At 44.1% G+C, this 19947-nt stretch overlaps 1 protein-coding gene across 1 annotated transcript in view; it reads right to left on the bottom strand.

Annotated features, from left to right (window-relative positions):
* The window catches only part of chaf1b (chromatin assembly factor 1, subunit B), a 48858-nt gene that overhangs the window by 10367 nt on the left and 18544 nt on the right, over positions 1 to 19947 (bottom strand). The window contains exons 8-10 of the mRNA XM_078560236.1: positions 14652 to 14745; positions 377 to 446; positions 194 to 285 (exon numbers count right to left, since the gene is read on the bottom strand). Coding sequence (XP_078416362.1) covers positions 194 to 285; positions 377 to 446; positions 14652 to 14745 — 256 coding nt within the window. The remainder of the gene's footprint in view (positions 1 to 193; positions 286 to 376; positions 447 to 14651; positions 14746 to 19947) is intronic.

Here is a 19947-nt window from a genome sequence, read left to right as displayed (position 1 = left end):
AGTGTCAGGGGGTTTCCCGGCACAGATCGGATCAGCCCTCAGCACGAATTACAGATTTCTCAAATGGGCAGGACAAATTGTTGAGGTAGGGGCAGTAAAGGAAAAAATAAAAAATAAACTCAATTATCCCCAATAATTGCTGTACAAAGTCAGATGCTGCCAACTAGTGCTTACGCTGCTTTGTCAGACTCACCTTCTACTTTCTTTTGCCTTAGCTCAAAAAACACCGGGCAGCAGCGAACAGCCAGAGTGGCCTTAGACGGACAAGGCAGATGGGCTATGGGCCTTCAAATAATAAAAAAGAGATGTGTTGGTGAAGTTACCACTCAAATTTCAAGCAAGCATTTAATATTCCAATAATAAAGCAAGCTCCTACCTTTTCAAGTTTTTTCTGGAAAATACATATGTTGTGTTGGTAACATTCTCTCCAGCTTCTACACAACCAGCTGAAAAAGGAAGCAGAAAATTCATGAGAAAGTGATGCAAAGTAAGGTAAAAACCAAGCACAAAAACTGAACGGAGAAGGCTGAAAATGCACAGGTCTTGGGCATCTGCCAGCCAGAGGGGTAAACTTTTCAGACAGGTAAATTCAGCAGAACCAGGACCCTGCAGAAAAACTAAGCCAATCTTTACACTGTGTATTTCCAGCACTTTTTTTTATTTCAGCAGTTAACTCAAACAATAGCCACAAATGCCTCCAGAACAGATTTGTTCCCGAGACACTCCAGTGAACTGAAAAACTTGCACAAAATGACCACTGTGCTTTAAGATACCGGTTAAAGTGGAGGAGGAAAACCGACAAATACAACTGCGCAAAACAAATTCATTAAAGCAGGTTTATGAATGGGTAAACTCATCACTGAGAGAAACAAACTGCAGTACGGTTTTAATTTTGCATCCTCCTCTCACCAACCTGCTTCCAAACTTGTACCCTTCCAAAAAAGGCACCAAAACCAAAAAAAAAGTGCCAAATTCTTTGCAATTTTAATTACAGCGGCATGACTCAATTCAACTGCTGATTAGATCATTGCTGTTTAAGTATTGATTCCAATGCAGAGATTTCACCATTGGGACCACCAGCCAGTTCAGCAAAACAGAAATTAAACAGTCCTTGTGGCCATACGTAAATATGTGCAAAGCATATCGTGGGGACATTATGAGGGAATTACGGTCCCACATGAACAAAATACTCTCACGGTTTAAAACTAAAGCTCCAGGGTCACAGGCAGCTGGAATTACAGCGGATACTAGCTCACCTATAAAGCCAAACTAAAAGATGCTAAACATGCAGACTTAAACACACAGGTGACAGGGTTCTGGATGGAATAGGAAGTTGGGACAGAAGATGGTTCTTTCAGCTCAAAACCCATGCCAGGCATACAGGAAAAATTCAACACCTCTCTACTCATGAAATCATAGGGCAAGTGGCGCATTTCTGAACCACTGGCTAAGTTAGGGCACACGGTACTGGCAAAGTCGAAGCAGTTTTGCATTCTGCACCTAACTTGCCCTTTCACCCGATATTCCTAGAATTTTAGGGCATCTCAAGGCCAACTCCTGCCACAAACTAAACCCAATTCTGTTGCTGCTCGACCCAGTTTCTGCAGAACATCGCTGTGTACTCTAAACATATTTACATATAAAAGAAAGTGTAACAACAGTAATTCTTATATAAAAAATATAATTTCACTATTAACATAATCAAGCATTAACTCAACCAATACTTTAAGCAAATAATAAAGCGTCAATGGCAATTATTTCAACTTAAACACTCAGCCTCTTATTTTCAACTGCTTTTTGTGCTCAGTCCAAATGCACATTCTATTCCCGTGGAAGGCCGGCATTTTTTTCGTTTGGCAGCGAAACAAAGAAACACTAACATTCCAGCGCTGTCCTTGGAGAAGGTCCTTCTCTCAGGTGTAGTTTGTTTTTTGTATCTTGAAGCTCCCTCTGCATCAGCGGAATTCTCAACACAAACATCTTCCAAACGTATGCAGATTACCTGGATGATTTCTCAAGAGCAGCAACTAGGTCCATGATATGCGCAAGACTATCGATTTTGATACAGTTGAGCTATAATCCCTACAGGGCACTGGAATTTGTTTTCCCTCATGTACTAAGTATTGTCTGTAAAATAAACCATTGCACCTTCAAGTGAAAATATAATATTTCATTAAAACTTGAATAACCAGTTCAAATACTGTACATAATAATAGTCAGTAAAAAAACTCTTTTCTTGGATAGATCAACCTCCTCATCCAATGCTGTCTGTCTCTGCAGAGGCAGCTAGCATGTCAAGAATATTTCCACGTCCACTTCTAAAGGCAAGCTTCCGTTGTAAACCTCTTTCTTCTGTCAAACATACATCAGAAGTTTCTCAAAGGCTATGCTATGGAGGGACAGCCGCCACCATTTTTGACATGGGTTTGTAGAAACGTCGCGCTGGACAGTCTGACTTTTCTCATAGAAGGTCTGCCTTCAGCAGCATTTTCACAGAATCTCGTGGAATGTTTATCCTCTTCACTTGTAGCACAGCAATCCTCTGAACAGGCGGCACCATCAAGCCTTGTTTTTCCTTTCAATGATTGTTGTTTCACAGGTTGTTGACACTGTAGCTGAGCTAACTTTATTGACTACGCATTTTCCAAACAAACGCATACCTGCAGCAACTGAATGCTATCAAAACAGGCTCCAACATGTGCTAACTGACCGTCAACTCTTAAGTCAGGTGACCCCACATCTAGTAGACGGTATCGTATAGTATCCAACACGAGTCCACTATCACAATCAACTATTATCATGACATCTCCCTTTTTAAAAAAAAAACTTTTATACAACTCAAATACACAAAGTCTCTTATCTATTCTTTCTCACTGTTTTGATCAGTGTGTTTTGTCTTTTACTCATCTCTATATCTCTGTGGTTTTTTCACAATTTTTCCACTGAATGTTCTGAACGGTGACAAAAGTGATTGGAGGACAAGGGACCTTCTCCAGAAGATGTGTCACCATCACCCCTTGGATAATTTTCAGGACTGTAAGGCTTTGTCTGGTTATCTGTTGCTTCACTGGTGCATTCTGGTTTTTGATCTCCTGCTATTCTTTCTGGTTCAGACCAGGGTTGCATTTCATTTGTTTTCCATAGGAATTACCAGTTTCTCCTGTACTGTTGTCAGTTTGGAGTCTGCACTATGTAAGACCTTGGTTCCCCTGTGATTCCTGTGACAACAGCAGGATTCCAGATCCCTTCATGCTGAATTCTCCCTGTCTCTCCCATGTTCAGGTCAGGCAGTGGTTGGGCGCCTCGATCAAAGTACTGCCTCTGCTTCTGCAGCCTCAGTTTGAGCAGGTCCTGCAGGCTGTCGCTCACTGTCTGTGGAAATAACAGTTGCGGCGCATTCGGAATCTTAGTCCTTAGTCTTCTCCCCATCAGGAGCTGTGCTGGAGGTGATCCATTGCCCTCCAATGGAGTATTCCTGAAATCCAGCAGAGCCAGGTAGGGGTCTCTACCACCTGCCTTTGTCTTCTTCAACAGGTGTTGTGAGGTTTGCATGGTACATTCCACCATTCCAATGGATTGAGGATATTTGGGACCTGAGGTCGTGTGGAAAACACTCAGTCCTGTGCAAATTTGCGAAACTCAGTGCCTGAGAACAGCAGATTGTTACCTCAGATGAGCACTTCAGATATGGCGTGGCGAGCAAAAATTGATTTTAAATGATTTATCACAGTGGTGTTCTATCATTTTACAGCAGCAGAAACTCAAAAAACTTTGAGTAATAATCCACTGCTAGTAGGTAAAAGGTACTCACTATTGTCAAATATGAACAAGTTCACTCCAATTTTCTGCCAGGGCCTCTCTGGGACACTGTGTGGTTGAAGTGGTTCTTTTTGCTGTGTTTTACTGTACGTTTGGCACACTGCACAAGCACTCACCATTTCCCCAATTTGTGCTCCCATTCCAGTCCAATACATTACATCTCGAGCTCTTCTCCTGCACGTTTCTATGCTGAGGTGACTTCCATGTATGCGCTGCAGCATTTCTTTCCTCAGTGTTACAGGAATTATGACCTTTTCTCTCTTGAAACGTATTCCTTCTGCTACATGAAGTTGCTCACAAAAATTCCAGTGCTGTTGTACAGCACAAGGGGCTCCGCTCCGATGTGTGGGCCAGCCAGTTTGCACAAGCTGCTGCAGTTTTCTCTGGGTGACGTCGTTCTTGGTCACTTCCCTGACCTCATCCAGTTTGGTTACAGCCACAGGTAAGTTCTTTGTCAGCATGTGAACCTGTGCTTCCGTTTCTTTATCCTCTTCCTCCGTGATGGGTAGGTATGCACGTGACAGAGTGCCAGCAATGTACATTTCCTTTCCCAGTTTGTATTTAACTCTGACCTGATACTTCTGCAGGCATATTAGTAACCTTTGGATTCTTGGCGGTGCACAGTTCAGGGGCTGTTTAAGTATAGCTTCCAAAGGCTTATGGTCAGACTCTACCTCCACGTCTTTGCCATAGACAAACTGGTGGAAGCGTTCTAGGCCTAACACAATTGCTAGCATTTCTTTCTCTATTTCTACCTAGCACAAAGAAAGATGGTTGTGGCTGTGGTTGTCGGAGGTCAGTCATCTCAGCTCCAGGACATCACTGCAGGAGCTCCTCAGGGTAGTGTCCTCGGCCCAACCATCTTCAGCTGCTTCAACAATGACCTTCCTTCCATCATAAGGTCAGAAGTGGGGATGTTTGCTGATAATTGCATAATGTTCACCACCATTCGCAACTCCTCAGATACTGAAGCAGTCCATGTCCAAATGCAGCAAGACCTGGACAATATCCAGGCTTGGTCTGACAAGTGGCAAGTAACATTCACGCCACACAAATGTCAGGCAATGCCCATCTCCAACAAGAGAGAATCCAACCATCGCCCCCTGACATTCAATAGCATTACCATCACTGAATCCCCCAGTATCAACATCCTGTGAGTTACCAAAACAAAAACAAAAATAACTGGAAAAATTACAGTTTACCATTGACCAGAAACTGAACTGGACTAGCCATATAAATACTGTGGCTACAAGAGCAGGTCAGAGGCTAGGAATCGTGCGATGAGTAACTCACCTCCTGACCCTCTCAAAACCTGTCCACCATCTACAAGGCACAGGTCAGGAGTGATGGAATACTCTCCAATTGCCTCCTACAGTGCAGCTCCTACAACAGTCAAGAAGCTTGACACCATCCAGGACAAAACAGCCCACTTGATTGGCACCACATCTACAAACATTCACTCCCTCCACCACCGACGCACAGTGGCAGCAGTGTGTACCATGTACAAGTTGCGCTGCAGGAATTCACCAAGGCTCCTTGGGCAGCACCTTCCAAACCCACGACCACTACCATCTAGAAGGACAAGGACAGCAGATACATGGGAACACCACTCACCTGGAAGTTCCCCTCCAAGCCACTCACCATCCTGACTTGGAAATATATCGCTGTTCCTTCACTGTCGCTGGGTCAAAATCCTGGAACTCCCTTCCTAACAGCACTGTGGGTCTATCTACACCATGTGGACTGCAGTGGTTCAAGAAGGCAGCTCACCACCACCTTCTCAAGAGCAACTAGGGATGGGCAATAAATATTGGCCCAGCCAGTGAAGTCCACACCCCATGAATGATTTTTTTTTAAATTGGGCATACCGCCGCTGTGTTTCAGTCATTGCCTTTGAAGCACATGTCACTGGTGCCCCATTTTACAAGGGGACAGCTTCCAGGCCAGTCTTCGAAGCGTCCACTGAGATCTTGACCAGCTGACTGACATTGTAATACTTTAACACTGGTGCTGGGTCAGTGTTCTCCTCAGACTGGTCAAAGCTTCCTGGTGACTTTGTTCCCAGTGCCATTCCACATCATTTTGTAGAAGTTCTGAGAGATGCTGTCAGGTCTGACATGTTCGGAATGAATTTCCCACGATAGGTCGCCATTCCCAAAAACCTCTCCAAGTCTTTCTTACATTCTAGGGGTGGCATGTTCACGACTGCTTCGATTTTATTCGGGTCCGGCTTCACTCCCTCACTTGTTAGCACATGTCCCAAGTATTTGATTTCATGAAGACCTATTTTGCACTTTTTCTTCTTCAACTTGAGGTTCCTTTCTCTGGCTCAGGCCAGCACCTGCCTCAGTCTGTGGTCCTGTTCTTCTCGGGAGGCTCCCCAGACCAGCACATCATTGATATAGGTTTCCACGCCCTCTAACCCTTCAAACAGCTGCTTCACTGATCTGTGGAACACCTCCGGAGCTGAAGGTAAGTGTCAAAACCTGTATCACCTGTATGGTGTTGAAGGTACAGGGATAGGAGCTGCGTTCATCCACCTTGACCTGCCAGAAGCCTGAATTCGCATCCAAGACTGAATAGTATTTAGTATCAGCTAGCTTACACATGAACTCTCCTACTGTGGGCAGCTGGTAATGCTCTCTTTATACTGCCTGGTTTAGGTCTCTGGGATCCAGGCAGGCTCACAGATTCCCATCTGATTTTTCTACCATTACAATTGGATTAACCCACTTTGTCGGTTCTTCAATTTTCTTGATGATGTGAAGTTTCTCCATTCTGTCCCAACTCTGCTTTCAGTCGGTCTGTCAGCATTACTGGTATTTTCCTGGGCGGGTGTATTTTGGGTGTCACAGTTTTGTCAATCTTGATGGTGTGTTCTCCTTTTAGGCAACCAATCTCCTGGAACACATCTTTATATTTGCTCAGGATGTCATCATGGTTACAGTCACTATTCTCACGATTAGCTTCAGATTTTCACAAGCTTCGATTCCAAGAATGGGTTTTGCAACAGTTTTCACCACTATGAATGGAAGTGCTTGAGACTGTTTTTTTGGAGTTCACTAAGTGTGCAGCTGGCAGTGGCATAGTGGTGTTGTCACTGGACTAGTATTCCAGCTGCCCAGGGTCTGGGGACCCAGGTTCGAATCCCACCACGGCAGATGGTGAAACTTATATTGAAAGTCTGATGACGACCGTGAAACCATTGCCAATTGATGTTCACTAATGTCCTGGTTTGGCCAACATGTTCTCTGAACAAGGTTAGGGCAATTAGGGATGGGCAATAAATGCTGGTCTAGTCACGAATTTTAAAAAAACTTGCCTTCTACAGCTTCACTTCTGTTTTAGTTAGCTGTTTTTCTTTGCTTATCTTACGAATGACATTTACTTGTGCACCTGTGTCAAGCTTGAAATTCACCATCATGTTGGCAATTTTTAAATCAATCCTCCATTCGTCTTCTTTGGAATTTGTTGTTACTGCACCAACGAAAAGTTCAGTTTCAGTGTCTGTGTGCACTTTCTTCGATTTACACATCTTAGCGAAGTGATTTAGTTTATCACAGTTCTTACATTGCTTTCCATAGGCTGGACAACTATGTGGTAAATGCTCTGTTCCACATCGACTACACTTAAATGTTTTAATAGCAGTTTTGTTCTTTTTACGTTCAGACTCTCTATTTGTTCTTTCCCAGGGCTGTTTCTGTTTAACTGCATCTAACTGCTTGACTATGTACGGGATTATCATCTTCTGTCATCTGTTTAATCTTGCATTTTGTCATCTCTGCCGCTCTGCAGATATTTATTGCTTTCTCCAGCTGAGAGAAGATCAACTTCTCTCAAAAGCCGCTTTCTTACAGCAAGATTTGTGATTCCACAAATTATTCTGTCTTGGATGAGTGATTCTTCAAGCTCTCCAAATTCACATGATTTAGTTTGTTTTCTCAGCTCAGTTAGGTACTGACTAATGTTGTCACTGCCTTGTGTGCCTGAATACAATCGGTACCTTTCCCACTTGATGTTTTTCTTAGGGCTGCAACAGGCTTCGAATTTTTCTATTATTTCTTTTAAGTCATTTTGTTTCTCATCACTTTCAAACGTGAAAGTGCTATAGACTTCAAAGGCTGCTTCCCCCGGTACCTGAAGGAAGATGGAAGACTGTCCCTGAAGGTCTCTTTATCACTGCCTGTCGCTGCGAGATACTGCTCAAATCTCTGCCGGAACCTCCTCCAGTTTTCGGCAAGATTTCCCTCCGAGCTGAGCTCTGTCGGCGGTTTCAGAACCTGCATTGTTACATTTAATTTACTTCTGACACCGTATCTTGTTTTCTGTTTCAATGATGCACACAGGCCATCCACACTGTAGCTGAGTTAACTTTATTGATAACACATTTTCCTAACATCTGCAGTAATTGAATTCTATCAAGACAGGTTCCAACATGTGCTATCTGACCTTCAACCCCCAGATCAGGTGACCCCCATATTTGTACAGAATACCGTATAGTATCTAATACTGGAGTCCACTACCACAATCAACTATTATCATGACACATCACACATTTCTCCTGTTGCCACATTGCGGAGTACCACGCTGTACTTCCCCTTGTGTTCAAGCACGAATGGTCTGTGAATGCTTTGTGAACGCAACCAACTTGGTTGATGTGCTGCAGAGTTTTGCTCTATGTTGCTATAGTTTGACGTCAAACTCTTAATGGAGTCCTCGTGTAGTGATGTACAGCAGAGTCTTGGAACAACAGCAATCAGGACGCCGTGGACTTTCAAACAAGCCTGTCCAGAATCTCAAACTTCTAAAACTAAGTTTTGTTAGTGACATAAAAATAAGTCACAGTTTGTTTTGTATAAATAGGCCTAAGAAAAGTATATTCAAAATAATTCCCATCTGTGAGCAAAAATGGAAAACAGAACACATTCAAATTTAATGTCTTCAAGGGACTTAATGCTGGTGTTAGGTATCTACCTATGAAGCCTGAAAAAAAAAAGGACATGAACTTGCAGCGGAACTAACATCTGTGCAGATTAGGCATCCATTCCACTCCCTAATCGCTTTGCTCACAGTTTTGCATCCGAAAGGCAGCACCAAAGCATAGTAACGTCTGCCCCACAGTGCTCTATTCCCCAGCTGAGTCCACAGTTCTGTCCCCATTCCTCCACTCTGATTAATAAGACATTCCTGGCATCATTCCTTTCAACAGCCTTAACCCTCCGTTCTAATATCCTGACATACCTTGAAGCATTGCTCCAGACTCAGTTTATCTGTATCACTTAATATCTTCCATAATTCTACAAGGTCTTTTCTCTGTCAAGTTCTTTCAAGGCTGAAGAGCCCCAGTTTCCACACTCTTACATAGTATATCAATTAACGTTAGCTTAATGGTTCATCTCTGCTCTGCCTCCACAGTGTGAATGCTTCTGGATGTCAAACTAAACAAATTAATCAAGGTAACCCACAGTTCTATTGCGATGGTTTCTGACTTATCTTCAAGTGACACAGGATTCAATAATCCATTAAACATCGTTGCTCCATACTGATTTTAACATCTATCGCTATGGCTATATCTGCATCGTCCATGGTACACCCGCAGTGTTGAATTTTCCCGTCAATGCGTTGCATCCAACATCCCCTCTGCACGGTTGCACAGCAACACAGAAGATGCCTCGAAGCCTCTTCACAAGTTGTCCCATTTAAAGTGACGCGGCTGTACGCTAAAATAATTGAAAACATCACGCATTGAAATGGCCAGGCTGTGCATAACAGTGACAAAAATAAAAACATTAGAGGGAGGGTTGGTTGTATTTCACACTTAACAGTTCTGACTTTCATCTGTCACTGTGCTGTTATCCCATTTCTTTTTAGGTTCCTGGTTGCTTCATCCTTTAACGCCACCCCCTCTCCATCTGTGAACTTGGCCCGTTTAAACTGGGCTCCTCAGTGTAAGTCAGTGTTGTCGCTAAGGGACAGTCGGTGTCTCAGCGCCAATCCTTGGACACTCCACCCAGTTCCTCCCCCTTCTGATACACCCTCTTCATCACGTGTCCACTTTCTTTCCTCAGCCAATTCCGCGTCCATCCCAGGTTTTCCCTTGAATTCTCACTTCTTTCACTTTCTGCAATAATTTTATCAGCAGTGTTCCACGCCAATGCTCACTTTCACACAGGAAAAAATAAATGGTGGCCAGTTAAGGAAGGTCTTCCCTTTTAAGCCATGTTGGCTTGCATTTATGAAATTGTTCTTCTACCCTGTTCCTCACATTTGTTCCTGATAATTGTTTCTATCATTATTTTAAGCCGTCCATCCTGGTTGCCTAGCTTCCTTGCGTCTGAGTGCTCTGTAGCTGGTTTCTAATCTGCTGCTACCTTCACCCACATTCTTCAGCTTGCTCAAGGGGTTTGCTCACACTTGGTCCCCCAAAGAGGAAATACAGCTTCCATCACTGAGCCATGGAGGTTCCAGTGATTAACAATGCTATTGATGGCACCTCTTTACGCTAATCCTGTTGCCTTGGAGGTTTGGATTACAAATCTCATTTCGCTGCATTCAGCATTTTCACCAGCCTTCATTGCCCCTTCGTTACATGTTGAGGGGAGAGTGCTGCCACCTGCTGGTTGCTACAAGTTTTGTAACATCAGCTGCAGGCCTTGCATAAAAGGGACTTAGTCATATGACTGCGATGACGCAAGAGGACCTCAGGCTGTAGAAATGCTGCAGGGAATTCTGGGAGGGTTAAGTCGGCACTGGGTGAGAAAGCAGCTTTAGGAGGATCTCGGTCACGGCAGCTGCCCGATTGAGGGTTCAATAGGTTGCCGAATGGAGCTTACGGTTTAGAAAATGATTTCTGTAGCCTTTGCAGGGCATTTTAAATAAAACTGCTCGATGATTCAAAGCTATTTTTTAAATGCACCACTCTGGCATTTGAAGCTTTTGGTGATTAAGGGCTATACACCATTCAGTTATTGTTTAAAAATAACACTGCCCTATATTGTTCCCCTTTTGAATGACTGCCGGATGACACAGCATCAGGCTGCAGTTCCTATTCTGCGGAACAGCACTGGAGAGTCAGTCAAAGGCCTTTTAGAGTAAGGTAGCTCCTCAAAGCAGAATCGGTTGGGAAACCCACTACAGGTTCCCTTTAACCTCAACTAGTGTTTCCCTTCCCTCTCCATTTTCTTTCCTTCTCTCCTGAAGGAATCGATTCACACTGGGGTAAAACTGCAAACAGCTCTTCCGTACTATGTCCAGGTGAGCAACCTTCATGTGTAACTAAGTAGTGAAAGTCTCTGGGCTAGTTTAACGATCATCACTTGAAATAGACAAGCGTGCAGCCCACAACACAATACGAACACACTAATTAGGAGCCGGAGTTGGCCACTCAGCCCCTCGAGCCTGCTCTGCCATTCAATAAGATCACAGCAGATCTGACTGTAACCTCCTGTCCACCCCCGATAACCTTTCACCCCCTTGTTTATCATCAAGAATCCATCGAGCTCTGCCTTAAAAATATTCAAGGCTCTGCTTCCACCACCTTTCGCAGAAAAGAGTTCCAAAAACTCACGGTCCTCTGGGAGAAAGAATTTCTCCTCATCCCTGTCTTAAGTAAGCGAGCCCTTATTTTTAAACAGTGACCCCTAGTCCTAGATTCTCCCACAAGAGGAAACATCCTCTCCACATTTTTTTTAAAAATTCATTCAGGGGATGTGGGCAGCCGGCTAGATCAGCATTTATTGCCCATTCCTAATTGCCCTTGAGAAGGTGGTGGTGAACTGCCTTCTTGAGCCGCTGCAGTCCATGTGGTGTAGATACACCCACAGTGCTGTTAGGAAGGGATTTTTGAGATTTTGACCCAACGACAGTGAAGGAAAGGTGAAATATTTCCAAGTCAGGGTGGTGAGTAGCTTGGAGGGAAACTTCCAGGTAGTGATAATCCCAGGTGTCTGCTGTCCTTGACCTTTTAGATTGTAGTGGTCGTGTCTTTGGAAGGTGCTACCTAAAGAACTTTGGTGAATTCCTGTAGTGCATCTTGTAGATGGTACACACTGCTGCCACTGTGCGTTGGTGGTGGGGTGCGTGAATGTTGGTGGATGGGGTGACAATCAAGCGGGCTGCTTTGTCCTGAATGGTGTCGAGCTTCTTGAATGTTTTGGGGGCTGCACTCATCCAGGCAAGTGGGGAGTGTTCCATCACACGCCTGGCTTGTGCCTTGTAGATGGTGGACAGGCTTTGGGGAGTCAGGTGGTGAGTTACACACCACAGAATTCCCAGTCTCTGACCTGTTCTTGTAGCCACACTATTTATATGGCTAGTCCAGTTCAGTTTCTGGTCAAAGGTAACCTCCAGGATGTTGATAGTGGGGGATTCAGCAATGGTAATGCCATTGAATGTCAAGGGGTGATGGTTAGATTCTCTCTTGTTGGAGATGGTCATTGCCTGGCACTTGTGTGACGTAAATGTTACTTGCCACGTGTCAGGCCAAGCCTGGATATTGTCCGGGTCTTGCTGCATTTGGACATGGACTGCTTCAGTATCTGAGGAGTTACGAATGGTGCTGAACATTGTGCCATCATCAGTGAACATCCCCACTTCTGACCTTACGATGGAAGGTCTAAAATGAAGGAGATAAAGATGGTTAGGCCGAGGACACTACACTGAGGAACGCCTGCAGTGATGTCTTGGAACTGTGATGACTGAACTCCACAACCATCTTCCTTTGCACTAGGTATAACTCCAACCAGTGGAGAGTTTTCCCCACCCCCCCAAATTCCCATTGACTCCAGTTTTTCTAGGGCTCCTTGATTCCACGTTTAGTCAAATGCCACCTTGATGTCAAGGGCAGTCATTCTCACCTCACCTCGGGAGTTCAGCTCTTTTGTCCATGTTTGAGCCAAGGCTGTAATGAGGTCAGGAGCTGAATGGCTGTAGCGGAACCCATTGAGCATCAGTGAGCAGGTTATTGCTAAGCAAGTGCCGCTTAATAGCACTTCCATCGCTTTACTGATGATGGAGAGTAGACTGATGGGGCAGTAATACGCCAGGTTGGGTTTGTCCTGCTTTTTGTGTACAGAAAATACCTGGGCAATTTTTCACATAGCCGGGTAGAAGCCAGTGTTGTAGCTGTACTGGAATAGCTTGGCTCAGGTGTGACAAATTCTGCAGCACAAGTCTATTGCCGGAATATTGCCAGAGCCCAAAGCCTTTCCAGCATCCAGTGCCTTCAGCTGTTTCTTGATATCACGTGGAGTGAATCAAACTGACTTTGCAGGGCCGACCGGGCTGAGTTTGCCATTGTCATTTCCGATGTCATGGTCGATGCCGGATGGTCCATCCGGTTTCATTCCGCATCACCTTTTTAGTGGTTCGATACAGCTGAAGGGCTTGCTAGGCTTTTTCAGAGGGCATTTAAGAGTCAATCACATTACTGTCCTTACCTGGTCTGGCCTGCATGTGACACCAGGTCTCCTTCCCTAAATGACATCAGTGAACCTGATGGAGTTTTACGACAATGGTTTTATGGTCATCATTTGACTTTTACTTCCAGATTTTTACTGGTTGAATTTAAATTCCAATATCTGCCATGGTGACATTTGCTTCTGGGTCCCCAGAGCATTATCCTGGATCCCTGGAATACTCATCCAGTGGCAATACCACTCCGCCACCCTGTCAAGGCCCCTCGGGGTCTTATATGTTTCAATCAAGCTGCCTCTTACTCTTCTAAACTCTAGCAGATACAAGCCTAGCCTGTCTAGCCTTTCCTCATAAAACAATCTGCCCATTCCTGGCGTTAGCTTAATAAGCCTTCTCTGAACTGCTTCTAACACATTTACATTCTTCCTTAAATAAGGAGACCAATACTGTACACAATACTCCAGATGCAGTCTCACCAGTGTCCTGTATAACTGAAGCATAACCTCCCTACTTTACAATAAACGATAACATGCTATTAGTTTTCCTAATTACTTGCTGCGCCTGCATGCGAGCCTCTTGTGATTCATGCACTAGGACACCCAGATCCCTCTGAATCTCAGAACTCTGAAATCTCTCACCATTTAAATAACATGCTCCTTTCTCATTCTTCCCGCCATAATGGACAATTTCACATTTTCCTACATTGTACTCCATTTGCCAGATCTTTGTCCACTCACTTGGCCTGTCTATGTTCCTTTGTAGCCTCCTTATGTCCTCTTCACAACTCCCTTTCCTACTGATCATGAAAGCTGTCTGGAATACAAGTCCTGGCTTACTTTTCTCCTCTTGACCCCAAATGGAACCGTACACCCATTACTGTTGCCCTGTCTGAGATCAGATACCTCAGCAGAGACCAGGGAGGGGCTGAACCCAGACTTCCCAAGCCTCCACACCTCAATCCCCCACCAACTGGTGCACTCCATTACCCACCCATCAAGTAAAGCTCTTCAACTCCTTTATCCAAGAGAACGTGGAATTAAATCGCAATGTTTGTGAAAAATCCACATAAGTACCGTTACCAGTTCCGAAAGAAATTTTGAAACAGTTGACTAGACATTTCTCGTACATCCTAGAAATAATTGCTCTTCAATATTGCTGAGAAGAGAGGCATGTGGCCGAAAATTTTCACCTTACGCACATCAGGACAAACACAAGAATTCCAAATTTCAAACTATCACCACAATTTATACTACAGGAGAAAAGGGTGTTGATTGTTTGGCAAGTTCACTCTGATTGCCTGAGGCGTTGCCATGGAGAAAGCAAGGGAGAAACTATTGGCTCCCCAATGTTCCCGGCAATTCAAAAAAGGCTCTTCCATCAATCTACAAAGCATAGACAAGCATGGGAGAACTGCCTACCTGGAGTGAGAAGCAAAGAACCGTCTGGTGTGAAGGTGAGTCTGCGGAAGAACGATTTCATGCCATCGTCATGAAATATTCGATAGCTCTTGGTCTGCCATTGGTCCAAAACAACAAAATATGCAATATGAATCAATAAACTCCAATTCTAGGAACTGAACAATCCTAAAGTAAACTTCTTTCTACATCTTACACTTGCATCAGGCTTCTCACTCACCAAGAATCACATAAAGCACAGTAGATAATGATTGAACGGAAAGCACGAGAAAGAAAAGGTTAAGGAGGGGACAAGAGCATAGTCCAAAAGGCTTCTTCAGATTCTTTGGAAGGCAGGTTGAAGGTGCCAACATTAAGAAAGCGTAAAAAGCCCACAATGTGAATTTCAGTTTGAGAGCAAGAGACTTGAGTCCCACACTAGTGTTCTGGAGTTAAACAAAAGAGAGGAGCTAAAGTGAATGTTGGTCCCTTGGAGGATGAGACTGGGGAGTTAATAGTGGGGAACGCAGAAATGGCAGAGACGCTTAATCAATATTTTGTCTCAGTTTTCATGATGGCGGACACTAGTACCACCCCTATAGTAACAGGTAGTGCAGAGGATATAGAGAACGAGGAACTTAGAACAATCACCATCACTAGAGAAAAAGTACTGAGCAAACTATTGGGATTAAAGGGTGACAAGTCCCCAGGGCCTGATGGCCTACATCCCAGGGTCTTAAAGGAAGTGGTAGCAGAGATGGTGGATGCATTGGCTACAATATTCCAAAATTCCCTGGATTCTGGAAAGGTTCCAATGGATTGGAAAAATGCTAATATAACGCCCTTATTCAAAAGGAGGGGGGGGGGGGAAAGAGAAGCAGAAAGTAGGAAACTATAGACCAGTTAGTTTAACGTCTGTCATTGGGAAATTGTTGGAATCCATTATTAAGGAAGTAGTAATGGGGCATTTGGAAAGTCAAAATGCAATCCATCAGAGTCAGCATGATTTTATGAAGAGTAAGTCGTGTTTAACTAATTTGCTAGAGTTCTTTGAAGATGCGAGAAGCAAAGTGGATAATGGGGGTCCAGTAGATGTCGTATATCTGAACTCCCAGAAGGCCTTTGATAAGGTGCCGCACAAAAGATTAATACACAAGATAAGATCACACGGAGTTAGGGCTAATATATTAGCTTGGATAGAGGATTGGCTAACCAACAGAAAGCAGAGAGTCGGGATAAACGGGTATTTTTCTGGATGGCAAGTTGTAAATATGGGGTGTCACAGGGTTCAGTCCTTGGGCCCCAACTATTTACAATCTATAATAATGACTTCGGTTCAGGGATAGAAGGTACTATAGCTAAATTTGCAGATGACACCAAAATAGGTGGGAGAGTAAGTTGCAATGAAGAAATAAGAAATTTACAAATGGATATGGACAGGTTAGGTGAATGGGCCAAAATTTGGCAGATGGAGTTTAACGTGGATAAGTGTGAGGTTATCCATTTTGGTCGAAAGAATAAAAAGGCGACTTATTATTTAAATGGAGAGAAACTTCAGTGCAGAGGGATCTGGGTGTCCTCATGCATGAATCGCTGAAAGCTAGTATGCAGGTACAGCAGGTAATAAGGAAGGCAAATGGAATTTTGGCATTTATTGCTAAAGGAATAGAGTATAAAAGTAGGGAAGTGTTGTTGCAACTGTACAAGGCATTGATGAGACCGCACCTGGAGTACTGTGCAGAGTTTTGGTCCCCTTACTTGAGGAAGGATGTTGTTGCATTGGAGGCAGTTCAGAGGAGGTTCACTAGATTGATTCCAGATATGCGGGGCTTGTCTTATGAGGAGCGATTGAGCAGTTTAGGCCTATACTTGCTAGAGTTTAGAAGGAGATGTAATTGAGGTATATAAGATGCTTAAGGGGATAGACAAAGTAGACGTGGAGCAGATGTTTTCCCTTGTGGGGCTTTCTAGAACAAGAGGCCATAGTTTTAGGCCAAGGGGTGGTAGATATAAATCAGAGATGAGGAGGAATTACTTTTCTCAAAGGGTCGTGAATCTGTGGAATTCACTACCTCAGAGTGCAGTGGATGCCGGGACGCTGAATAAATTTAAGGAGGAGATAGACAGATTTTTAATTAGTAACGGGTTGAAAGGTTATGGGGAGAGGGCGGGAAATTGGAGTTGAGGCCGAAATGAGATCAGCCATGATCGTATTGAATGGCGGGGCAGACTCGAGGGGCTGAATTGCCTATCCCTGCTCCTAGTTCTTATGTTCGGTGAGGAAGATAAGCCACGAGTAATGAATTACCACACATTGCTGGACAAGTTGCATCTCTCCGTCATTCGCCTCACACAAACTATAGCTCGCAGCCAACTTCCAAATGAGTGTCAGGAAATTGCTGCGTTTGAGCGGTAACTACCTATGAATCTTATTGCAGCCAATTAGCCCAGTGTTTCAGGATGCAAGGACCCGGTTAATGGTTGATTGATGCTCCTAGATTGCCACATAACCTTGCAGTCTCAGAAAGCCAGCAATTGAAACTGTGGAGTCTTTTCCTGCTTTTCCTTTCTGTCTCTAGTTTCCCTCTCCCTTAATTCAATCTTTCTTTTCCTCGCTATTTCTCTTCTCCATGATCCACGTTCTTCTCGATCACTTGTTTAACAAGATACACTCTTTGACCCAACGTTAATATGATTAGAAAGGTTAGGTTAAAAAAAAAATCCATTTTACACCACATGTCACAAGCGGCACCATTTCCAGCTATTCCTATACCACTGAGGGAAAATCTCAAGCCTGCTCCGCCATTCAATAAGATCATGGCTGATCTGAATGTAACCTCCCACCTACCCCCAATAACCTTTCACCCCCCTTGTTTATCAAGAATCTATCTATCTGCCTTGAAAACATTCAAAGACTCTGGCTCCATTGCCTTTTGAGGAAGGGAGTTCCAAAGACTCACTACCCTCAGAGAAAATGTTTTTTATCATCTCTGTCTTAAATGGATGACCCCTTATTTTTAAACAGTGAACCCTAGTTTTAGATTCTCCCACAAGAGGAAACATCCTTTCCACATCCACCCTGTCAAGGCCACCCAGGATCTTATATGTTTCAATCAAGTTGCCTCTTACTCATCTAAACTCCAGTGGATACAAGCCTAGCCTGTCCAGCCTTTCCTCATAAGACCATCTGCCCATTCCATGGGGTGAGGACACACAGTAGCTAAAGAAGCAGCGATTGATGCTGGAGGGAAAGGAATAACTGGTACAGTAGAAGAACACAATGATAGAAAGTTAAAGTCACAATGGAACTTGAAAATGAGGATATGGATCTTGAGGTCAATTCTTTGGGAGGAGTTGAGGAGTTGTTGGGAGTACTCCTCAGGCTGGGGTGACGGGTGTTTTAATACAGCATTGCACAAAACAAAAATCTTCAATGTAGCCTTTAATCCCTAACCATTACCACTTTGATTTCAGAAAAAGATAAAGCCAAGAATACAGCAGAAACTTGCAGTTATGTAGCGCCTACAATGCAGAAAGATGTCCATGGCCCTTCACAAAAGGCAGGGTTTTGCAATATATCTCAGCAATTAGTATTTCTAGTTAACCAGGCGATGCTTACAACAGGGAACAGTGCTACAGTGGGGTAAATTTATGCAGTTTTGAAGAGGAGGAAAGGTGAATTGTTAATAAAGACATACTTCCAACCTTATGTATGTGAATACAAAACATGGCATGGCAGTGAAGGAAGAGAACATGAAAAGCCCACGTCCAACCTCTGGAATGAAACCAGTAAGTCAGTTCCATCGGAGGTGGTAGTACAGGTACTAAAAATTGGTTTTGCTTTGGGAAAAATATGGCAGAGAAAAATTCCTTTTTAACAAAAATAACAGCCTGAATTAGTGCTCCCCAATTATTGACCTGCTGAAGGGGCTACGATACAATAAACTGTACGGTCTGAGACACCGGCTGACACTAATATTCATGCTCATGCGCAAACATTGGCCATTGAGACACAATACTGGAGGGGCAGCTACGAGCTTAGAAACAGTGCTCGACTGGAGTCTTCACTTCCAGGGAAAGGGTCAAAGGCAAATAACCAAAACTGGAGCTTAGAAGAGTGAGTGGTGACTTGATTGAAGTATATAAGGTCCTGAACACTCTCAACAAGGTGGACGTGGAAAGGATGTTTCCTCTTGTGGGTGAGTCCAGAAGTAGGAAATAGGGGACATTGTTTTAAAATTAGGAGTCGCCCTTTTAGGACAGAGATTAGAATTTTTTTTTCTCTCAGAGGGTTGTGCGACTTTGGAACTCTCTGCCTCAGAAGGCAGTGGAAGCGGGGTCATTGAATATTTTTAAGGTGGAGATAGATTCTTGTTAAGCAATTGAATCAAAGGTTATCGGGTGTAGATGGGAATGTGGAATTCAAAACACAAGCAGATCAGCAATGATCTTATTGAATGGCGGAGCAGGCTGAAGGAGCTGATGGAGCTCCTGCTCCTATTTCATATGTTCATATGTAAAACAAAAAAACCCATCAAAATAAAGGGCCTCAGCACTTAAAGTTCTTATGTCAACATCACAACAGTCACAGGACAAAGTTAAAATAGAAAATGCTGGAAATACTCAGCAGGTCAGGCAGCATTTGTGGAGAGAAACAGAGTTAACGGGCTGAAATTTCCCAGCACGGTGGTGGCAAGCTTAGACATTCCGGATGGTTCCGCCACACATTCCTGCCACCAAGGAACTCTCTATGGCGCAGCCCAGGACATGGACCAGCTGCCTGCTCCATGGGAGGGGCAGCTGATTAACATCGTCAAGGCCCCAATTAGGGTGGACTTTGTAGCCTCTCTGTTCAAGGGAGGTGGCCATCCTGCGACAGGCCAGGGGTGGGGGTGGGGGTGGGGGTGTGTGTGTGTGTGTGTGCCATCAGAGCCAGAGGGTCAACACCGCAAAGTGGGGCTGCATGAGAGAAAGGTCACAATCGCAGCCAAGAGCAAGCCAGCAGAGAGTGCATCAGGCAGGAGGGGTAACCCACCAGTCTGTAAGTCGGTTATTTGTTAACTGATGCGCAGGCCAAAGAGAGCGCCTCCATGTTGAGATGCCCTCGCAGTCCCTGACCTGCCTTACAGCAGCATCCATATGTCACCGAGGTTCGAGAGCTGCCAGCCCTCTGATTGGGCCTGCAATCTTGAGACCCCCACCCATTGTTCTTAAAATGATGAGGAGCTCCGAGGTGGCCAATTAGGAGGATGCCTCCCGGAAGATTGATGAGCCGGTTTGAGAAGAAATTATCATCATTGCAGAATGAGAGACAGGAAAA

Source organism: Cetorhinus maximus, chromosome 16 (assembly GCF_964194155.1).
Source record: "Cetorhinus maximus chromosome 16, sCetMax3.hap1.1, whole genome shotgun sequence".
Taxonomy (NCBI): Eukaryota; Metazoa; Chordata; class Chondrichthyes; order Lamniformes; family Cetorhinidae; genus Cetorhinus; species Cetorhinus maximus.
The sequence above is the reverse complement of the archived record's forward strand: the minus strand, read 5'-3'. Positions and strand labels throughout refer to the sequence as shown.